The sequence below is a fragment of the Dreissena polymorpha genome, chromosome 2 (genome assembly GCF_020536995.1).
Source record: "Dreissena polymorpha isolate Duluth1 chromosome 2, UMN_Dpol_1.0, whole genome shotgun sequence".
NCBI lineage: Eukaryota > Metazoa > Mollusca > Bivalvia > Myida > Dreissenidae > Dreissena > Dreissena polymorpha.
The window spans coordinates 49,689,811-49,710,156 of NC_068356.1; the positions used below are offsets into that span (position 1 = coordinate 49,689,811).

Sequence of the window (20,346 nt, forward strand, 5' to 3'; positions counted from 1 at the left end):
AGTCATCTTGGTCCAACCCCAAACACTCAGTCAATATCTTCTTTCGTCAAGTAAATGATCTTTCAAATCTAGTCTGGTCCTCACAATATTATATAAACAATATCTATTATAACAACAGGGAGAGCCAATGCCAATATAAAATAGGACACAAGGCAGCAGATTTATATTTGTACCAATACTAACACCATGTACTAATATGTCATCAGCGAGGGACGTTAAAAAGGGGTGAAGTGTATCGGTGCTATACACCGGGCACTTAAAAGAACGAGGGGCGCCTCTGGAATCGGGGCGTTTTCATGTATCCTGCTCGAACCCCCACTAACACCTCTCTCGGGGCGGAGAGCACATCAACCACACATAACCATACGAAAAAATGATTTTTTACAACATAATAATAACGACAAGTAAAAGCATACAATATATGATATAACAACGACATTCTTACATCATTTCCTAGTACTTTAACCACCTAATTTAAATAGCAATCACAACGTAAAAGTAAAATTGATTTAGCCTAGCTTGATGCATGGTCTAGATGTTTGGCGGGCGGGTGGGAAAGGACGATGGTGGCCGTAGATGGGATTTTGCGAATCTCCTTGGTCGGCTTTTTTACTGATCTGTTGTCGCGCGCAGCAAGAGAATAGATGAGGGTGCGTAGTCTCAGGAGGCTCCAGAGGTTGGGCGGGACCGTGTGCAGGCGCGGGCGGGCGCAAGCCCGCTTGGCGTGGGTGCGCTGGTGCGGGGGCGGGTTGTTCTGCGCTGTGGGAACTGGGACGAGATAAAGCCTACCACGACTGACCGACGGACGTAAGCATCTGACAAATCCTGCTCTTCAGCTTCAGACAAATGGACAACAATCACTCACCACAAAATATACACAACCATATATATATATATATAACCACCACAAGACTCAGAACACACCCACATAACACTCACATATATATCACTCCCAAACAAACCACTGCACAGAAGACACCTATATAACACTCACATACACATCACTCACATACAAACACTACAGTTGATCAAAATCACATCATCAGCACACGGTACAGGGCACATTAAGGTCTAATACTAATTAGAAATACATAGATATGAACGATATACAATGCAAAATGTTGCATTATTTTGTATTTTCGCATTGTATTTATTATGTTATCGAACTATTGTTTACCACAGCAATTATGTAATGTAGTGTACTATTTCGGCTGGAGTAATAATTATTTCTCATTTCACAATAATCAGAAACAAATCACTGATTGTTTTTTTTTTATCCAAATATTAAAACAAAAACGTTTATAATCGACAAGTGAATTGTTGACCAAGCGGTCATTGTTTTACGTTTATTATCGCATACTTTATCATAAAAAAGCAGCAATATAAGATTGGTAAATAATTTATAAAATTTATAAAATTTCGGTTTCGAACAGTTTTTCTGGTGGTCATTTCAGATGTTAACGGTCAGACGAAGGTATTTAAATGGCTACTAGTTAAGTTAAGAACAGACACATTTTGATAAAGTCGAAACGATAACGGGATATCTACTCTGTCGATATAGCATGTAATTGAATCCAAATTATAAATTGCGTGTCAAACATGTATGTCGTTATATCCTTCACGACGGTCATTTCAAATTTTAATGCTTGTTTATACTTGAAATATTTTCTAAACAAATACAAATCTGCAATACATAAATGAATAAATAAATTTACACACGTTGAGTTTGTCTCTGGGTTGACCCACCACGTGCCATTTTCAGTGCAATATTTATAGCTGTTATAAAAGACGATTTATGGTCGTACAGAGCAAAATCGGTGTCAGAAGCGTATGCGTAAAATGTAATGGTTTTATAATTATCTTATTTAGTTGGATTTCTTTAGGAGTGTATATAATTTTATATAAACATTCTAGGAAACAGCTCTACATAGATTTCCTCTCGTTAGATTTCTCGCATGATTTTAATGAATCTGATTCTAGTTGGTGGATTATTTTCACTGTTTTCATTTTTTTTACTGAGTGTTCGCTGGCTTATTCTTTTGAAATCAAATCGACAGCATATGTGATTGAAATATTGAGAGGAACAATTGTATTCACCAGACAATGAAATACTGCAACTGTGTCTTACGTGTGGAATAAAAAAACAACAACTAAACATTCCCTTAGTTTATGAAGTTTACGCAACATAGAATATGATGACGTCTTTAAAAAAACTGTGAGACTACATGAAGATGGCCGATATATATATATACATATATATATATATATATATATATATATATATATATATATATATATATATATATATATATATATATATATATATATATATATATATATATATATATATATATATATTGGGCGCTCTTGCATTTTGTGTGTTCCGTCATAAACGGTTATCTCATTCTATTTGATCTGTGTTAACTGTCAACCGCATTCGGTAATGCATAGCTTATATTCACACAATCCGGAAAGCGTGTTTCGAAAAATCCAAACAATTGTCTTCATCGCACAATAGTGTAACATAAATTTTAATACAATATATATAGGCAAACTCATATGATTCGCGTAGTGTGAAAATAATTACTATGCTATAATTCGACTACGAAACCTGACGTGACTTTATACCGGACATAGCGAATGCGCATTACGGAATGGAGCTACGCTGGCCGTATATGACATAAGACCAATTTCCGCATATTATCTTATCAATGCTTATATGAATATGATTGCTATAATCTAATGCGTATTCGACACGGAATTATTGTCAAGGTTTTTCATTTTGTCAATATTTATCATAGCAGGGGGCATTGCTGACATCAATATTCATACTGTTTTCATTTTCTGTCGAGAGATGATATGACTTGTTATCAAGACTAGTTGTATAGTACGGTAGCGGTCTCTACACAAGTTAGATTTATTTGTCCTGGTAAATTGCTGTCATACACACCATTCGGCTCGAATAAAAAATGAACAAAAACGTTAGTCGCTTAAAAGTACAAATTAATCATATTGAGCACGATTATTTTTTTTTTAATTATTATTATTAGTATTATTATTATTATTATTACTATTATTATTTTTATTATATAGCTTTAAAACACTTATACCTAAAAAAATCCCATTGGAAAAAATCCCACGGGTAAAAAAATCCCATTGGAAAAAAAATCCCATAGAATTTTATATTTTTTATGCACGATTTAACGCGTTAAAATCGCGAGAATTATTCATCATTTGTTAAAATGTAGTGTTTCTGAACGTAACATGAATACATCTCTAAAAATCAGAAAAAAATCCCCATAAAAAATGGGATTTTTTTCTATCAAAGAAAATTGAACGAAAATAAGCACAAATGCTTTAACAAAGCTTAAACTCGATAACTAAGCATAAAGGAACGTGTTTTATTTTTTGAAAACCCATGGGATTTTTTCTCCCATAAAAAAGCTAAAGAGAAAATTTCATGGGTGAAACCAAAATTCCAATGGGAGAAAGAAAAATCCCATGGGTAAACAAAAATCCCATGGGTACCCCAACTTTGCAAATAAAGTTCATAGTGAAGAAAACGCATTTGTAAGCAAAAATATCCAATTATTAATCACACGTAAGACTTTTATCTTATACTTTATCACAAATAAGCAAATCTTCAAGAAAAAGGGTACTTAAGTTTGCGAAATTTCGGTTTCGCAAAGTTTTTCCGGTAGCCGTTTACGCTTCCTCAATCTAAATCACAAATAATGTATATTGTACAATATAACAGTTTTCATAACTTAATCAAAATTGAGTCGGTCAGTAACGTTTGTTTAACCATTTGCATATATTATCCATATTTGCAATTTAAACAAAAGTGTTTCAACCATAATTATGTATTAATTTGATCCGTTTTCAATATACCTATACCTGCTGATAGATTGCATCAAAAGAAAATGGGGACTGTGTGTTTAACTGTTATCACAGTTACTTGTTACAAGGCAGAATGCCACCGCATACCTTGTTTTAACGACCACTTACACGGAAATACAGTTTTGTTCATGATTTAATTACGTAATTACGGTGACAGTAAGGTTCGGTGTAAATGTCGCATAGGTGCAGCACGGAAGAAATGTCTTCAGTTTGTCAAGAGCCAGTTTCATTATATGACAATATATTTTTAGACTGATGCAGTCTCTGTTAAAATAAGCTTGGTGGTGTGTCTTGTGAGGGAAAGAAAATGTTGGTTGATTACAAACATACATGTAGTTCAAATGGTCATGACAAAATATTTGTTGTGATTTAGAAACTAAATAAGTATAGTATTTTGATTGTGTTTTCAAGTAACTATGTTATAACCATAAGCATTGTTCACATTTCGACTCAATATATGCCCAAACATATCAATAAGTGTACCTCTTTATTCGCATGTACAACTGTACAATTTCTGCCAAATTGTTAGGATATATGATCCGAAATGCAGTTTAATACGATTCGCATGTTTGGACGAAAACAAACAGCAACAATCATTTTACATTTCATTTGAAATCTCGATTGAATCGGTAAATAAATATTAGTTATCCTTGAACATAGTACGTTATAATTCGCAAAGCGCATGAACTGACGAATAAAGTTTAAATATCATTTTGTACGTGGCTTTTATTAACTATTTAAAAAAAATAGAATCAATCATATATATATGTTCATTTTTTGATTTTGTGTTGTAATAAAGTAAATCAAAAAGTGTGCATAGACTTTTGAGTATACCCATTTTTGTACCAGTGAGATCCTCACATGCAACATTTATAATATCATGGGGAAGGTCAAGCACTTCAAAACACAACCCAAACGGGCCTGACGTCCTCCTAAATTTTCTTAGGAAACCCTAAATTAAAATAAATATAAAATGGCTAAGAATATGTAACATGACACTCGTTCTACAATGTTTCACTTACAATCAGTGTGCATATCATCATCATCATCTAAACGGTTTTAATCATTTATGTTTAGATCAAAAATGCTTAAAATGAAGCGGCATTCGTTGTTGTTAATATCTATATGTACAATTCATACTGTTTACATGAATTTCCAGTAATTGACGTGTTCCAGTGTTTAAAAATAAAATTGTTTATACATTCAGTTAGAGTATTTCTTTCTTAAATTTTAGTTTGTTGTCTGTTGACGTATAAGCAATTTTTTACATCCATGCAGATAGATGCATTACAAATCTGAAAATCTGCGTCAGCACAATTGGGTGTATTTTTTGAAAGATTGATATATTTTGTAATTAACTCTAACGAGTTTCATTGTATATTCCCTTACCGGAGACTATTCACTAAACTAGAACAGATGAGCGCTATTTACGGAAGGAGAAAATATGTGTCTTGTTCTGTAAAAACTGGGCATAATGCATGTGCGTAAAGTGTCGTCCCATATTAGCCTGTGCAGTCCGCACAGGCTAATCAGGGACGACACTTTTCGCTTTAATGGTATTTTTCGTTTAAAAGAAGTCCCTTTTTACCGAAAATCTAGTTTAAGCGGAAAGTGTCGTCCCTGATTAGCCTGTGCAGACTGCACAGGCTAATCTGGGACGACACTTTACGCACATGCATTGTGCCCAGTTTTCTCAGAACAAGACACATATATAGATATTTCCATAGAGTGATCGCCGTCTCATTTTTTGTATTTGACAAAGGGGACATCTTGTTCATCTAGTTGTTATGTTCAGTGTCCGTAGTATAAAATTTCCCCATACGTTTTCTATGTTGTGTATGTTTTGTTGATTGACCAATGCGATTGTATTATGTTTTTTCAAGTAACCGATTTTATGTTTGTTTGTTGTTCTGATGCGGGTGCTGGTGTTGTCGCTTGCTTGTTGCTGTTTTAGCTGTTTGTAGATGTTGTTGCTTTTCAAAATTAAATTGAAAAATAAATTTATGCGAACATCTTATAACACGTTAAAACAACTGTATAGCACAAACAACGTATATTTCTGCATGGCTCATTTAGTGCCAGTTGTATTTAGGCGAATAAAAAATGAACACATTTAATATGAGATTATTTCTTCCTGCGTTATTTCATAGAATATGTTTATTGCTAGCAATGTTTAATGGCGCAATTAAAGCGGTATGTTTTTTGCTGATAGTAACGGATTTTCAAGTAATACTGTTCCTAGTAGAAGTGTTAAATTAAGATTACATGGAAATGTCGGATACATTCTCGTTAATTAATGGCTATATGTCTAGACTTCGTATTTCGTACCATAAACATTTAGTTTTCCTTTTACATGTTTAATCGCCTAAAGTATAAGACTCAGAACATTTTTGTTATCATTGGCAGCTGTGACGTACAAGTTCAGTAACATGATTACGCAATACATATATATAACTTAAGTAATTTTAAAGACAGGCATGGTTGAATAGATTGTTTTGACAGTTAAGTTATTTGTTAACACTAGTTGACCAATCAACAAGTGAATTCCGGCATTCGGATCGTCTTGACGTGCGTTGATTGAATCAGGTCTTTAAACTGTAAGGACACAACAAACAAATATTGCACCAAGCAACACTAAACTTAATTGATAACGAAAAAAACGACAGACCACGGAAGGCTCGTAACATTAAATCGGCTAAGATGTAATAGTTTTCATTATAATATAATAACTGTTGCCGTAATGATATTATTAAAAGCGGTATGTCGCATTTGTATTGCAATTCATATTCGACACCATAAAACAATATATTGCAGTCAAAGAAAGACGATTGGGGTAAAAGAGGTCTGTATTCAGGTGTAATGATATTTACATCGGTATCATTACTGTTCCATGCACATTTGAAACAAGTTACTTAATCATAAAATAAACAATGTGACATTTTAGCGTGCACTGAATATGTACATATGATGAAGATTTCCTGTTAGATCCGTATTATGAATATCGCATTTTATGATAGTAATCTTGGTATTATTACCGGTCCCTTTTTCGTTTAAGTGCACACGTGCATACACATTGAATTTATAACCCAGAAACCCTGATAAGGACAATTAAGCCTTATGCACACCCAACACAACTGGTTTCATCAGGTTGTTACATTGTGCACGAATAACAGTAAAAGGAATAAAATCACCATTAAAATAAATAAACAAATACCACTATTTCAGTACAAATAATGAATACAAAAAAAGTATGTCGGTACTTATAATAAATACCGGACACAGTAATTTAGTTCAAATAATAAACAAGAGCTGTTAGATGACAGCGCGCTCGATTATTTGAGTGCTTGACAGTATAACGTAAGCCATCATGGGGAAATTGTTCATATTCAATAAGGTCAAGGTAATATAGTCAAATTCTCAGTGGAAGAGGACCATAATTCAAACATATTGATCGCTTATGTTTTAAAGAAGTTGTACTTAATAGACAATTCTGAGTAAAGGTATACTTTCCACAATATATTAAAAATTTATAAAAATATAAAACAAACTAATAAGATTTTATTTCAAGTTTGATAGCGATAGCTTGGGTGGGATGGTTTGACGGTCCTTCAAAAATAAAATAAATACATATTTGTGTGTTTTTTTACCATTAAAAAAAACACTTTTGCGCTTTTTGGTGGGTTGGGGGTGGGGTGGGGGTGGAGTGGGGAGTATAATGTGGGTGTGTGGTAATTTATTAGATGATCTTGCAAAAATAAGGGAAAAAAACGTAAAGCAAAAAAAGGGGGGTCCTGGGGGTGAAGCGTGGGGGATGGTTTTGGGTGGAATCCATTGTGGTATGTCAGGTAAGTGTTGTATTGTCAAAGTATGAATCAAATCTGATCATAAATAAAGAAGTTATGGCAATTTAAGCAAAATTTATTAATTTGACCCTGAGAGTCAAGGTCATTCAGCGGTCAAGGTCAAATTCAACTTGCCAGGTACAGTTCCATCATGACAGTTAGAAAGTATTTGAAGTTTGAAAGCAATAGCCTTGATACTTCAGAAGTAAAGTGGATCAAAACACAAAATGTAACAAAATATTTAAAGTTACAAAGACATAAAAGGGCAATAATTCCGTTAAAATGCCAACCTGAGTTATGCAATTTGCCATGTACAGTCCCCTCACGATAGTTAGCTAAAATTTCCAAGTTTGAAAGAAATAGATATGATACTTTAGGAGTTAAATGGACCAAAACCCAAAACTTAAACAAATGTTCATTTATCTAACTATAAAAGGGACCATAAATCTGAAAAAATGTCAGTCAGAGTTACATAACTTTGCCTACACAGTCCCCTTATGATAGTTAGTAAGTGTTGCAAGTATGAAAGCAAACGCTTTGGTACTTAAGGAATAAAGTGAACCTAAACACAAAACTTAACAAAATTTTCAATTGTCTAAGTATAAAAGGACCATAATTCTAACAAAATGCTTGATACAGTTGTCTGCTCTTGTTTATAGATTGCGGTCATGTTGGTGAAGAAGTATGCAAAATATAATAATATTTGTCACGGTACATTGAAAATATTTGGGGTTGTGCGCAAACTTTAACATAGATTTATCAATATTAAAATATACACATTCTAAGTGGAAAAAGGGCCATAATTCTTACAAAATGCTTGTTTCAGTTATTTGCTCTTGTTTATAGATTGGGGTCATGTTGGTAAAGAAGTATGAAAATATGAAAGCAATATATCAAGGGAAATATAAAATATTTGAGGTGGTACGCAAACTTTAACATTCCAACGCTCACGCTAACGCTAACGGTAACGCTCTCGCTTACGCCAACGCCGGGGTGAGTAGGATAGCTCCACTATATATATTTCATATATAAAAGTCGAGCTAATGACAGGCAAACTATTCTTGTACTAATAATGATTACCAAGCACAATATTTGAGTAGAAATAATGAATACTAAGCACAATATTTTTGTAGAAATAAATAACAGAACACAACTTTTTTCATACATTTGACTGTAAAATAGAAAGGAACTTAATAGACAAGATATAATATGTATTCTATTTGACAATAAAGTTAAATGTAAAACATTGAATATTGCAAAAACAACAAAAAACACAGTAACGATCATTTGATCGATGTCAGTGCAATGTTTTTTCAGCTGATGTTATGTGATTTTCGGGCGGGTAATAACATGTGAAAATATGTATTGTTGACATATTTTATGACATGCTATACCCTGTTTCCCATGTAATATAACCAATACGATTATTTCTATCTTACACATGTGTAATATACTTTTTAAGCGTTTTCATTGGCTTAGTTTTCGTTCGATTGACCAATCGCATTTTGCTGAAATGACATTGCAACGTGAAATGACGTCACGAACTATAAAAACATTAGGGATTTATCATTATGTTTGCGTAAATATTTATTTAATTTGCTCATTTAAAGGCATGTGATAAAAAAGATCTGACACTCGTTGTCATTTCATACAATATTTTATTAAACTCGTCCAGGAAATTCGTTAGTAATCTCGCCAAAGGCTCGCGTACTAACACAATTCCTGAACTCGTTTACTTAAATATAGTATGATATGACAACTCGTGCCAGATCCTATATATATTGAAAGTGAAACTGGTCATACACCAACAAGAGAGAAACCTTATGATAATATGCATTTTTATTTGTGACAAAACATAAGTTGCGATAAATTGAAACATAAAACAGATGAACTTGATGAGACAATTAACCACGCAACATAACAAAAAAGGAAAACTTTTTTATACCACATTTATATAGCGCCCTTTTCATACTCGAGATGTGCGTTCAAAGGCGCTTTACAGTTTTTCTCTGATCACTGGGTCATAAGTCGTCCGTTTACATCTAACAAAACAAATTGAGTTATTGCCTTTGAACGCTCTTTTCAAAGTATGGTGGGACCGGTTTAACGATCTCAAAACCTCAGACTTGGCCTAGAATTATTCTCAAAGCATGTCAGTGTATCGAATGATTCCACATGAATAGAACAAAAAGATAATACTGTTCATTTTTTATGATTGAAATACGCAGTGGTTGTATACAAACCACAGCACCAAAATTGTAACTTACGAGCAATAAAATGAAACAGAAATAAGATTTATTCAAATTTCCATCTTGATATATATATACCAAACATGCTAATTAGGCAAAGCATAACATTGGTTAATATTCACACTTGATGCAGTACACACAAAAACACAGCAGAAGCCGTGTATGTAAGATAAATAACATCTAATTAAATTATGTATTTCAATTCTACAAGATTTACCTGATACAGATAAAAATATTGTTGCAAACAAATTTCGCTTACCTCATACTACATAAACACACAAACAAAAAGTGGCATTTTAATAAACCTGAAGTCAATAAGACATAGAAGCAATCAGATATGCATGAAACTAATGAATGCTCGAGCTTGTTCTTAAATTGTCTATGCGTAACACCTATTAAGTATACAAATCAACAATCATGCCTTTGCAATGCCAGACGATTGCTTTATATTTGCGTAGTGCAGCCACGACAAATATGCGAAAATACAACAATGTGACAATCGTAAGCAATATACATACACTTTATTGAAAACGTGGATAAAAAATTCTTAATGTGAACTGAGCGACCAAGAAAAATCAGTGACGGTGAACGCTATAAACTTGAGTCGATTTTCAGGTGTCAGATCACAAACTGAATGTTGAGCCTTAATTCTTTAAAGCATTTATCTCGTCCGTAACGTACATTTTGTGCATGTTTAAACAATAGCATACATTTATTCTTTTGTTAAAAACATACATACAAAACAATTATTTATATCAAAATCGATGATTGTCTGGTAGAATGACGATACACCATCAAAAACTTTATCACAATTACCTCGTGCAAAAACGGACTAAACCAAATCGCTAACATTTCTACTGTAAACTTGTCATAACGCGTAAGAAAAACATTTCACGCTATACTTCGAAACGTGTAAACAAATCGTATTATTGCTGGTCATTTGGATGAAAATATAGAGGTATTAGAAAGGCCATCGACTAAACTCAGGTTCGTGTAATATATATTTCAAAACTGTAATATTTTATTAAAATGCTTCATTAATCGTTTTCACGCTAAATGTTGACTTCAGAAAACACGTAAGACTAAGATGCTATTTGTTGCTTCTTGTCCAATTATCATTAGCGATTTCCCATTTAACAGCACTACACACTGAGGCGACCAAAGGCCATCGTTTCCACCTGCAACTTTTACCAATCGATTCTGTTGCCTGTCGAGTTGCAGGACAATGCTGGAATCTTTCCCGCATAAAAACACCTGACCACCTGGTGCAACGTGCAATCCACGTGGGGATACCATGTCATGGGTTTTCACGTATGTGAGTTTGTTTCCCAAGATGTCTAGTACAAGCAATCCTGGACAGTCGGGTCCAGTCACGTAGATGAATTGACCTTCACGGCTGATTGCACAGCGGGAAATTGCAACTAAAACAAATTTGTGTAAACTTAACCTTTATCATTTAGAGTACAAATGGTATGGGTTAACATAGAGCTAAACAAACGCGTGTGTTCGAAAACATACAGTATGCGAAAAAAACGTTAAAGTTATAACGATAGTATTGATGCGAAAGAACCCGGATGAACAATGTAACATGACAGATGAAGGACAAAGAAAAAAACAAAATATGCGCCTATATACTCACCCTAAAATTACCCAGGGAGCATAATATTGTTTGTTAAGAACGACTTTGTTTTACCTTGTCCACCAGCTTCCGTGTCTTTATATAACAGCTTGTCCTGTCTCCCATCAATAGAGTACTTGATAAGGGTCGACATTGTTGCCACATACAGATGACCGGCGAAATATGCCATACCAGATGAGTGTTTGTGAACCTTGATCGACTTTTCTGACCTCAGGCTTCCATCTTGGAGTAAGTAGAAATGAACTTTCCCGGTGGTGACCACTGCAATCTCGGTATCTCCAATCGCGCACATATCTAACGGTATATCTGGTAGCGTGCAGACAGCCAGATTTTGGAAGGATTTGTTGAGAAGCATTAAATTACTATTAGCAGCATCGGCCCATACATTGTTGAGAAGCATTAAATTACTATTAGCAGCATCGGCCAGAACAATGTCTCCACATGGCAGCTCAACAATTGCTGTGATATCACAGTTACTTGTCATTTGAACCGTTGATTTCTCCGTTACTGCGAATATATGTTCAACGCTTTTGACTGTTCCCAAGTTTTGCATTTTCGACAACATCTTATGGAGGTCTGTATCATCTGTAAATTGTAAAGCAATGTTTACATATATTACGAATGTGATTCAGTATAAAGAATTTAAAAATACGACAAGCATACTGAGGAAACTGTCCTTCGCTTACTCTGTAATTTAACACAGTGTACATGAAAATATTAATATAATAATGTAATAGTTTGGTCATATTGTTGCCTGTTTAAACTAAAGCCATAACATTTAATATGTATTATATAAGATTCAATTTCAAAATAATAAAACCATTGAATTAGTATCATTGTTCATATAAACCATGAATCAAATACAAATGTCTACGCACGCTGAAAAACAATACAGCATCGATATCTTCCGTCTATATCTTTCAATAACATCCGTGTACGCAATAATAACGCTCTGCCCTTCGTAAGTCCAATAAACGCTGTTGTTTCATCGACTGCGTCAATTTCTACGACACTGTAAAGTGATTTCAACTGGTTATAATAATGTGCGCATTGCGTCTTACGAGATGCAATGTCGTTTGTGATGGAACATTTTAATATTTCGACAGCTTCAAATGATTGCTGCTGCAGTTTGTCGACTATGCCAACAAATTCGTCCCTGCAATACTGTATATTTGTCTTAACCGCGTCCGCGTTGTCTTCTATGAGTTTCTCCTCTTCAGACAGTTCAAACATTTTTCGATCAAGAAATGACAACGACTCTTGCAATCTGGATGGCAGGGTAGAGAACTCTGCAGTCGTATGCACTCCCTTTGCTACTTTAGGCAGTTCTTCGATGTCTTTGCAAGCTCTTACAAAACAAAAAAATCAAGCTTATACTAAGCAATAGAATATTATGCAATTCAATACAATATAATACAAAAATGTAAGATAATGAAATGCAATGCAATACAACATAATATTTTCGATATTATGTAATACTATGCAATACAAGACATTACAATGCAAAATAATTAAATACAAGGCAAAACAATGCAATTTAGTGAAATGTTATAATATGTAATATAATTCAGAGCAATTGAAGTCGAGACGAGACAACATGACACGATATGTACGATACGTTTAATGCGACACGATTTATCATATTGATTAAAATGATTGGCAATGTTGATAAGATTATTGTTTCGAAGTACAAATTAAATGGTTGTTTGATACGCAGGCTCCTTTTTATCAACATTAAATATTACGTTTTTAATTAATATAAACACGTGTCTCTGTCCCACTTTTTGCGAGTGAAGAAAAATAATAAGTTAAAAGAAATTGTTAGGAATTACATGTGCATAATGCACGGCCGTATTAGCGTCGATATTATGCTCCGATAACCGTAATAATGAAATCATGCTTGTTTCTTTATTGTTCTTCGGAAATGATATTCGGGTAAACTCATTCAATTTAATTTACCATTTGTCGCTGTATGTTAAATAATTATATTGTCCCTCTTACTACATTTAGCATCAGATGCTAGTAGTAAAATTATCTGCCTAATTATTAGGATAATATATTGAAATATTCTGGAAATGTATCTGGTTGAATGTGCATTGTGGTAATGGATGCAAAGGGAACTAAAATGCTTATTTTTAATTCAAATTGAGTCATCATTCATCGGCTACATAAATAAGGCGTTAAACATCGCAGACGCTCTGAAAAAAAAATCGTCATTCATTTCTATAACTACAAAATGCGATCGTTGAGTTATGTAATAATGCAAATTAGACTGCGACAATTTACTGAAAATCGAAGATATATTGTTAACGACCGGGCCGGTGTTAACATTTATTCAAGTACGGAATTGCTCCAAAATACGGCCATGAACTCAAACGATAACGAAAATAAATAACGTAGACGATAGAATATATTTTAGTATGAAATCTTGATGTAAATTGTGAACCATTCTAATTTAAATTAATTTACTTCGAAAAAAAATGATTCAAATGACATAATGTTCAATACTTATCAGTAGTTGCTTTAACAATGAGTTCGCGTACGAGTACCATTGTTCAAGTATGTAATGCCCAAGACCTTGCAGTGGCTATCACAATGATGATTTTGATAAATTCTACCATTGCCCATATGCACAAAAATACTACCTGTGTATTGTTGAATTGCAAATGTTGCAGCAAAGAAGACCATCTTCTTCACAGAAAGACATCACATCCTGTGACTTGTGTACGTCACATTTTCCAAGCTCAAAACTCTCGCCGCTAGCACACTCTTGTTTGAATGCCTCTAAGCTTACCTCAGATATCGACTTGGTTGTACGCTGGTATATCTGTAAATTATGGTCACTTATTGGAGCACTCACCACATTTCTTTTGTCTTTGTCGAATTTCCATGATATTTTATGCCTTTGAAAAAAGTCGTCGTGTTTACTCACGCAGCTGGTGCAATATAACTGTTTACAGTCCTTGCAGAAGTGTCCTGCTTCTGCATTCAGTTTGCTCTTCAAACACGCAAAACAGTTTCTTGCATCGTCCTCGTCCGTACCTTTCTCAATGCTTGGTATTTCACACGCAGCCATGACGAAGCTGTCTGTTAGAAACAAGAAGTCGTAGTTGTAATGTTTTTATCGGGACTGTAATCTGGGTGAAAACGATAAAAGATGAGACAAAAATTAAAGACGTGTTTTTCGGCCCAATTTATGTTTTATGGTGTAGTTATTTACCAAGTTGTCTAGTGTCATAAAACGAACGTTAAAACACTTCTAGTAATTGTAAATCACCAGATTATTCGAAAAGATTTTTAAAGTATTTTAAGAAGTTATGAAATTTGAAATTTCTTCACACACCCATGATGAGCTATCTGATTGCTAAAGCCTTAGTTTAGCAGCAAGGCACTTAGACACGTTTTGTGTGGTTAAATAAGCTTAAAACAATTTCATTGAACAATATAATTTTTGTTGCAGACAATTTAAAAATATTTACAAACGTTGCACCAACCACACAAAAAAGGCAGAGATGTCCGCCTCACAACTATCACTTTAAAACGTTGAAGTTTATACAGGTTTTATTTATCTTCAAAACTTAAAAATGACATATTATTCACAACACCTTTAAATATACAAAAACAATTGTTTACATAGAATCCCAAAACAAATTTAAAAGCATCCACATGAATGTAATTCAATTTATTTAGTAGTTAACTTTGCATAGGACCGCTTCTATGAAAGTTAACGGAACATTAACTTTCTGTTATACGGAATTCAAGTCCAATAAAAGCAAAATTAAACTACACTATGTGCAACCAGTTTGTACAAAAAAAACTATAATACAATATGCTTGGTATTTGTTCTCCCATATATCCTATCGTATTTAATTGCACACATCTTCGTAGAAATGTCATCTTTTCTGTTTTATTAAGTTTAGAACAAATATTGAAGGAGCACATATTTTATGACACACTTGGAATTCTCTACAGGCATTTTATATCAAAATACAGAATAATAAACTACATGTATACATGTCAACAGTAGAGATGACTGTCTAGCTTCCGAATAATTTGTTTTAAAAAATAACTCAGGGCTTGAATAAACTAACTTTAATTTTGTTCTGCCAAAGTTACGGCAGAGACAACACTTGTCAAGCTATTTATGGTATAATTGTACTTTTGACCTCTACCTTTGAGGTAGAGACTGTGTATCACTGATTTGGCAATACCATCAAATTCGATTCATATACATTAAATGGATGCCTGGCTGTTCACAACACTCCAGTTGGGTCGAAATTGAGATTATAAAATTATTAAGTTAGAGCTAAAATAATTTATCAACATCAAGATGTGAAGTTTACTGTCAACAGTAGAGATGACTGTCTAGCTTCCGAATAATTTGTTTTAAAAAATAACTCAGGGCTTGAATAAACTAACTTTAGTTTTGTTCTGCCAAAGTTACGGCAGAGACAACACTTGTCAAGCTATTTATGGTATAATTGTACTTTTGACCTCTACCTTTGAGGTAGAGACTGGGTATCACTGATTTGGCAATACCATCAAATTCGATTCATATACATTAAATGGATGCCTGGCTGTTCACAACACTCCAGTTGGGTCGAAATTGAGATTATAAAATTATTAAGTTAGAGCTAAAATAATTTATCAACATCAAGATGTGAAGTTTAATTATTTAAGTTTCAACATTCTGGCGCCTGCGCACTCATGCTAGAAACAATATCGCTTACACCTTGTTGTATCGTATAAATAGCTTGAATAACGTAAACATATTATATGGAAGTGCGCATACATATACATTTATAACCCAAATATTATACTAGGCATGCAGTGCAACACATGTTTCATCAGATTATAAGGTACATTAGAATAAAATAGTTGTACAACACGTCTGTTCAAAATTTAATAGCACACAGAATTGAACAATACTTTATAACTTATGGCTTAATAAAATGATAGTATTGATTGAATTGTATATACAATTGATAAGTACAATGCTAAAAACAATTAACATGATATCGCAGGCTATGTGTGCGGTTTGTAAGTTATATTTACAAGTACATTTATAAAAGTCTTTAGACAACTAACTACACAGTAATAATCGTTCCATCGACGATCTTTTAATTTATTGATGACCCTTATCATTAGGTGTCGATAGCATGTAATTCACGCGTTATAATATATATAATTCCCGAATATTTGCTGAAACATGATTTTTAATATTTCATCATTAACATACTGAAACTCATGTTTACCAAAAGGAAACAATTTTATCATCAATTAGTGTTCCTTTATTTCTGGAAAGTGTTCATTATCCCAAAACTCCGTCACAACATTTTAACATACCAAAGAAGTCGTGCTTCACATCTATTAACCAGTTTAGCAAATATTTGCATTCCTGATAATTAAATGGGTATACTGTATATGGCATATACATATAAGAATAGTGAACTCGAAAGACATAATCGAGAGATAGATTCTTGTAAACATTTGCTATCGTTTGCTCTGTGAAACTGACCGATTGCCTAATAAAGACAGTACAATACATGAAACAAAACGTTTTAATTACGTAATATTTATATAAGAATTGTGAAACTCCTGACATATAATCTAGAGTAAAAGTTTTGTTCATGTCCGCTATCGTTAGTTTAAGGCAAATATTGAATGTGCTGTTCAAGACAGAACAATACATAAAACACAACATAAAATAAAAATTATAGCGCGGGTATTTGTTATAAGACTGCAGAATTGAAACAAACACACACCAAGAATCATCATTTCCATCGTGAATGTTTACTTTAAGAATAATAACTTTTGCAAGTTATTTAAGTACTTAAAATTTTCAAAACATTCTAATTTATAAATCGGTTTTCAAACTACTGGTTTGCGCTAGATCGCAGAAAAAGAAGAAACATGGAAATGTTTACATCAACAATTGATATTAACATAATAAATCCACTGTAAAAAATACAATATAAAGTATGCCATTGCTTATTAATCACAATGTGGAAGACCCATATAACGTTTGATGCTTCTTGGCCTATGAATAAACACTGTTTTGAGAGCACAACACACAACGGCGTAGAGAAACCATCTTTGCGTTTCGTCTCCTTTACTAGTCGACAGCGCTCTCTGTCCAGTTGCATGACGATATTAGACCCTGTTCCGCATACGAGCAACTGTATGTCGAATGCCACATGTAGTAATTGTGTAGAAATCATCGCATCGCGTTTAACGAATGTAAGTTTGTTACATTTAATGTCTAGTTTAAGCAACCCTGGGCAGTCGGGTTCGATCATATTCACGTTTTTTTCCATACCAATGTCTACCGATAAAGTCGGCTTTTCTTGCAATCTAAAGATGATTGAAACGCGCTTCTCCACTGGAATTCTTGTGCATTTTGATCGACTTCTTTGATCTCAAATTCCAATCTATAATGCAATTAGCCAGTACTTTCCCGAATTGGTCAATGACTGCTTATTTACTATTGCGCACATATTAAACGGTTGACTTAATAACGGGCGCTGAATCAGATGACTGGATCACCTATTTAAAACCTTCAAATTACTGTTTGCGGCGTCGGAAATAACATTGATCCCATCTGAAAATCAGCATATCGCTGTGATATCGCATTTTGAAGGGTACATCAAGCCTTCTTTACTTTTACTTCTTCTTTCGCCGTTACTATAAACGACTGCTTGCACTTTTTAACCGTTCCAATTTGTTTATTTCTTTTATTTTCTATCGATTTCAAGATCAGCTGTCAATTGTAACTGAATACATAGAATGGGCGCGGAAAGATCAGTTGTAGAAGTGCTATCGATATAAAGAGCATACACATGAAAAATAGCTATCGATTTTATAAATTAAGTTTAGTGAATTTTTCATCGTATACGGCTATTTTTGAATGCGTCAGTTTGAATCCCACTAAGGGCGTGTGTCGACAAAATATGTTATGTTTTTACACAACGATTTGATCAAACTGTAAAGTCTGCTGAAAAGAGGAAAGCTGTGATTTACATGTGTATATAGTCCTGTGTAACACATTTATGGCCCTTTAAGAATGCATACAATGAAACTCCATTGACCTAACGGGTGAGAGACGTTATCGACAACATGCAGATGCGGTCCTGATGGCAAGAAACCAATTACAAAACAGTGAGACACAAAACTCATGTACTAGACAGAACATAAAACATATCATCATCATCCTTCTTTGACCGGTCTGGCCGTTGGTGGGAAATGACAAAACAGAGATCCAGCCAGTAGGCTTTGTTGTAGGTTTCTTGGGGTAGCTCATCCATGGGGAGTGACGTCCACTCTTTCACATTATCAATCCTGCTTTTCTTTTGATTGCTTCGACGGCGACCTCCCCATCTCGTGCCCTGCACCACAACCTTGTATAGAGAATGATGCCTGGTAACGTGTAAAAACCAATCCAGCTTTTGTCTTTTAAGGGGTCCTTGTGGATCAGCAACTGCTGCTGTCATGTTCAGGAAGTACTCGTTGGTCTTTTGCTCTATGTAGGAGATGCGGAGCAATCTTCGAATGTATGTATTTTGCGTTATGTGTCCGCGTGACGCATTCTGTTCTTGAAGCCGTACAGTATTCAGAGATTACAAGTGACTTGAGGAGCTTGTACTTGATACAACCTGCTGAATCTGGCTATTGGTATGGTCGCCATGACATGTTTTATTTGACCCACAGCGTAGCTGGTACTATTATTAAACACGGTTTCTCACAAAAACTTCAATTTTATAGCTAATGCAAGCTTTTCGCCGTTCATTTTGATGTCTGTGCTGGTGTTGTTCGTGCTTTTCAAAACGATCTTCGACATTTTAGACTAGACGAAACGTTGGTCCAAGATTCATGATTGGAAGGTGTTATTTTCTAAAATGCTGATGATGTTCTATATTTTTATGGGTAAAACAAAATTGATTCCAATAAGAGTGTTGTGTCCACGGGGTCTAGATTAAAGACAGCCACAAAGATGGCCGACCAATAACCAGGTAAATACCTTTTTTCGCAATTGATACAACCAAGATATATTTTAATTTTTTTTGTTAAGCCTTTTACTGTTAAGTATCGAGAACATTTTATTCTTATTAAAAATATTATTTTTGGTGAAATATTATACATATCATGACAAAATGACTATATCAATGAAAAGTAGGTACTACAAACACAGCTGTGTTGCTTATGACATGTTTCAATTTGTACCAGAAAAGATAAAATAAAAAAAAGAAATTGATACACACCTTTGGGACTAAGGAATATTATAATATAATAAAAAAGGGCATTAATATCTATGACATTAATTATTTTGCAACGACAATCTTTTGTCGGAAAATTTAAGTGATATCTTACAACATTCTATTTTATTTGAGAGGTTTTAATGCGTGACCTAAGTGCATAAAATTATATGAGCATGTTTCCTATTGTTTAATAGCAATACTGCCATGAGTTAGTAAAATGTATATTCTAATTACATGCGCTGCACATGCACTAATCAGTATGAACACCAATCAGTATATCCGTGAACATCGGACGTTAAAAAGTCTTCATTATCTTAAAATATATCAAAATGCACATTGGTGATTTTTCTTCAGATTTGCACCACCACACTTGGGTGGTGTATAATTGGTATAGGTAACGTTTTAACATTATAACTTTAAGTAGTAAAGCCGTTGAAATAATCTTCGACAAGAAACCACTA

At 33.9% G+C, this 20,346-nt stretch overlaps 1 protein-coding gene across 4 annotated transcripts in view; it reads right to left on the reverse strand.

The window, feature by feature from the left end:
• Positions 1 to 6,728: 6,728 nt before the first annotated feature.
• Positions 6,729 to 20,346, reverse strand: part of LOC127866976 (uncharacterized) — a 121,802-nt gene continuing 108,184 nt past the window's right edge. For 3 of the 4 annotated variants that reach the window (XM_052407866.1, XM_052407867.1, XM_052407865.1), the window contains exons 2-5: positions 14,276 to 14,717; positions 12,509 to 12,978; positions 11,685 to 12,215; positions 6,729 to 11,412 (exon numbers count right to left, since the gene is read on the reverse strand). In XM_052407866.1, the coding sequence (XP_052263826.1) occupies positions 11,057 to 11,412; positions 11,685 to 12,215; positions 12,509 to 12,978; positions 14,276 to 14,706 (1,788 nt within the window). In that variant the 5' untranslated portion in view covers positions 14,707 to 14,717 and the 3' untranslated portion in view covers positions 6,729 to 11,056. The remainder of the gene's footprint in view (positions 11,413 to 11,684; positions 12,216 to 12,508; positions 12,979 to 14,275; positions 14,718 to 20,346) is intronic. The other variant, XR_008043195.1, reaches the window with a different exon arrangement.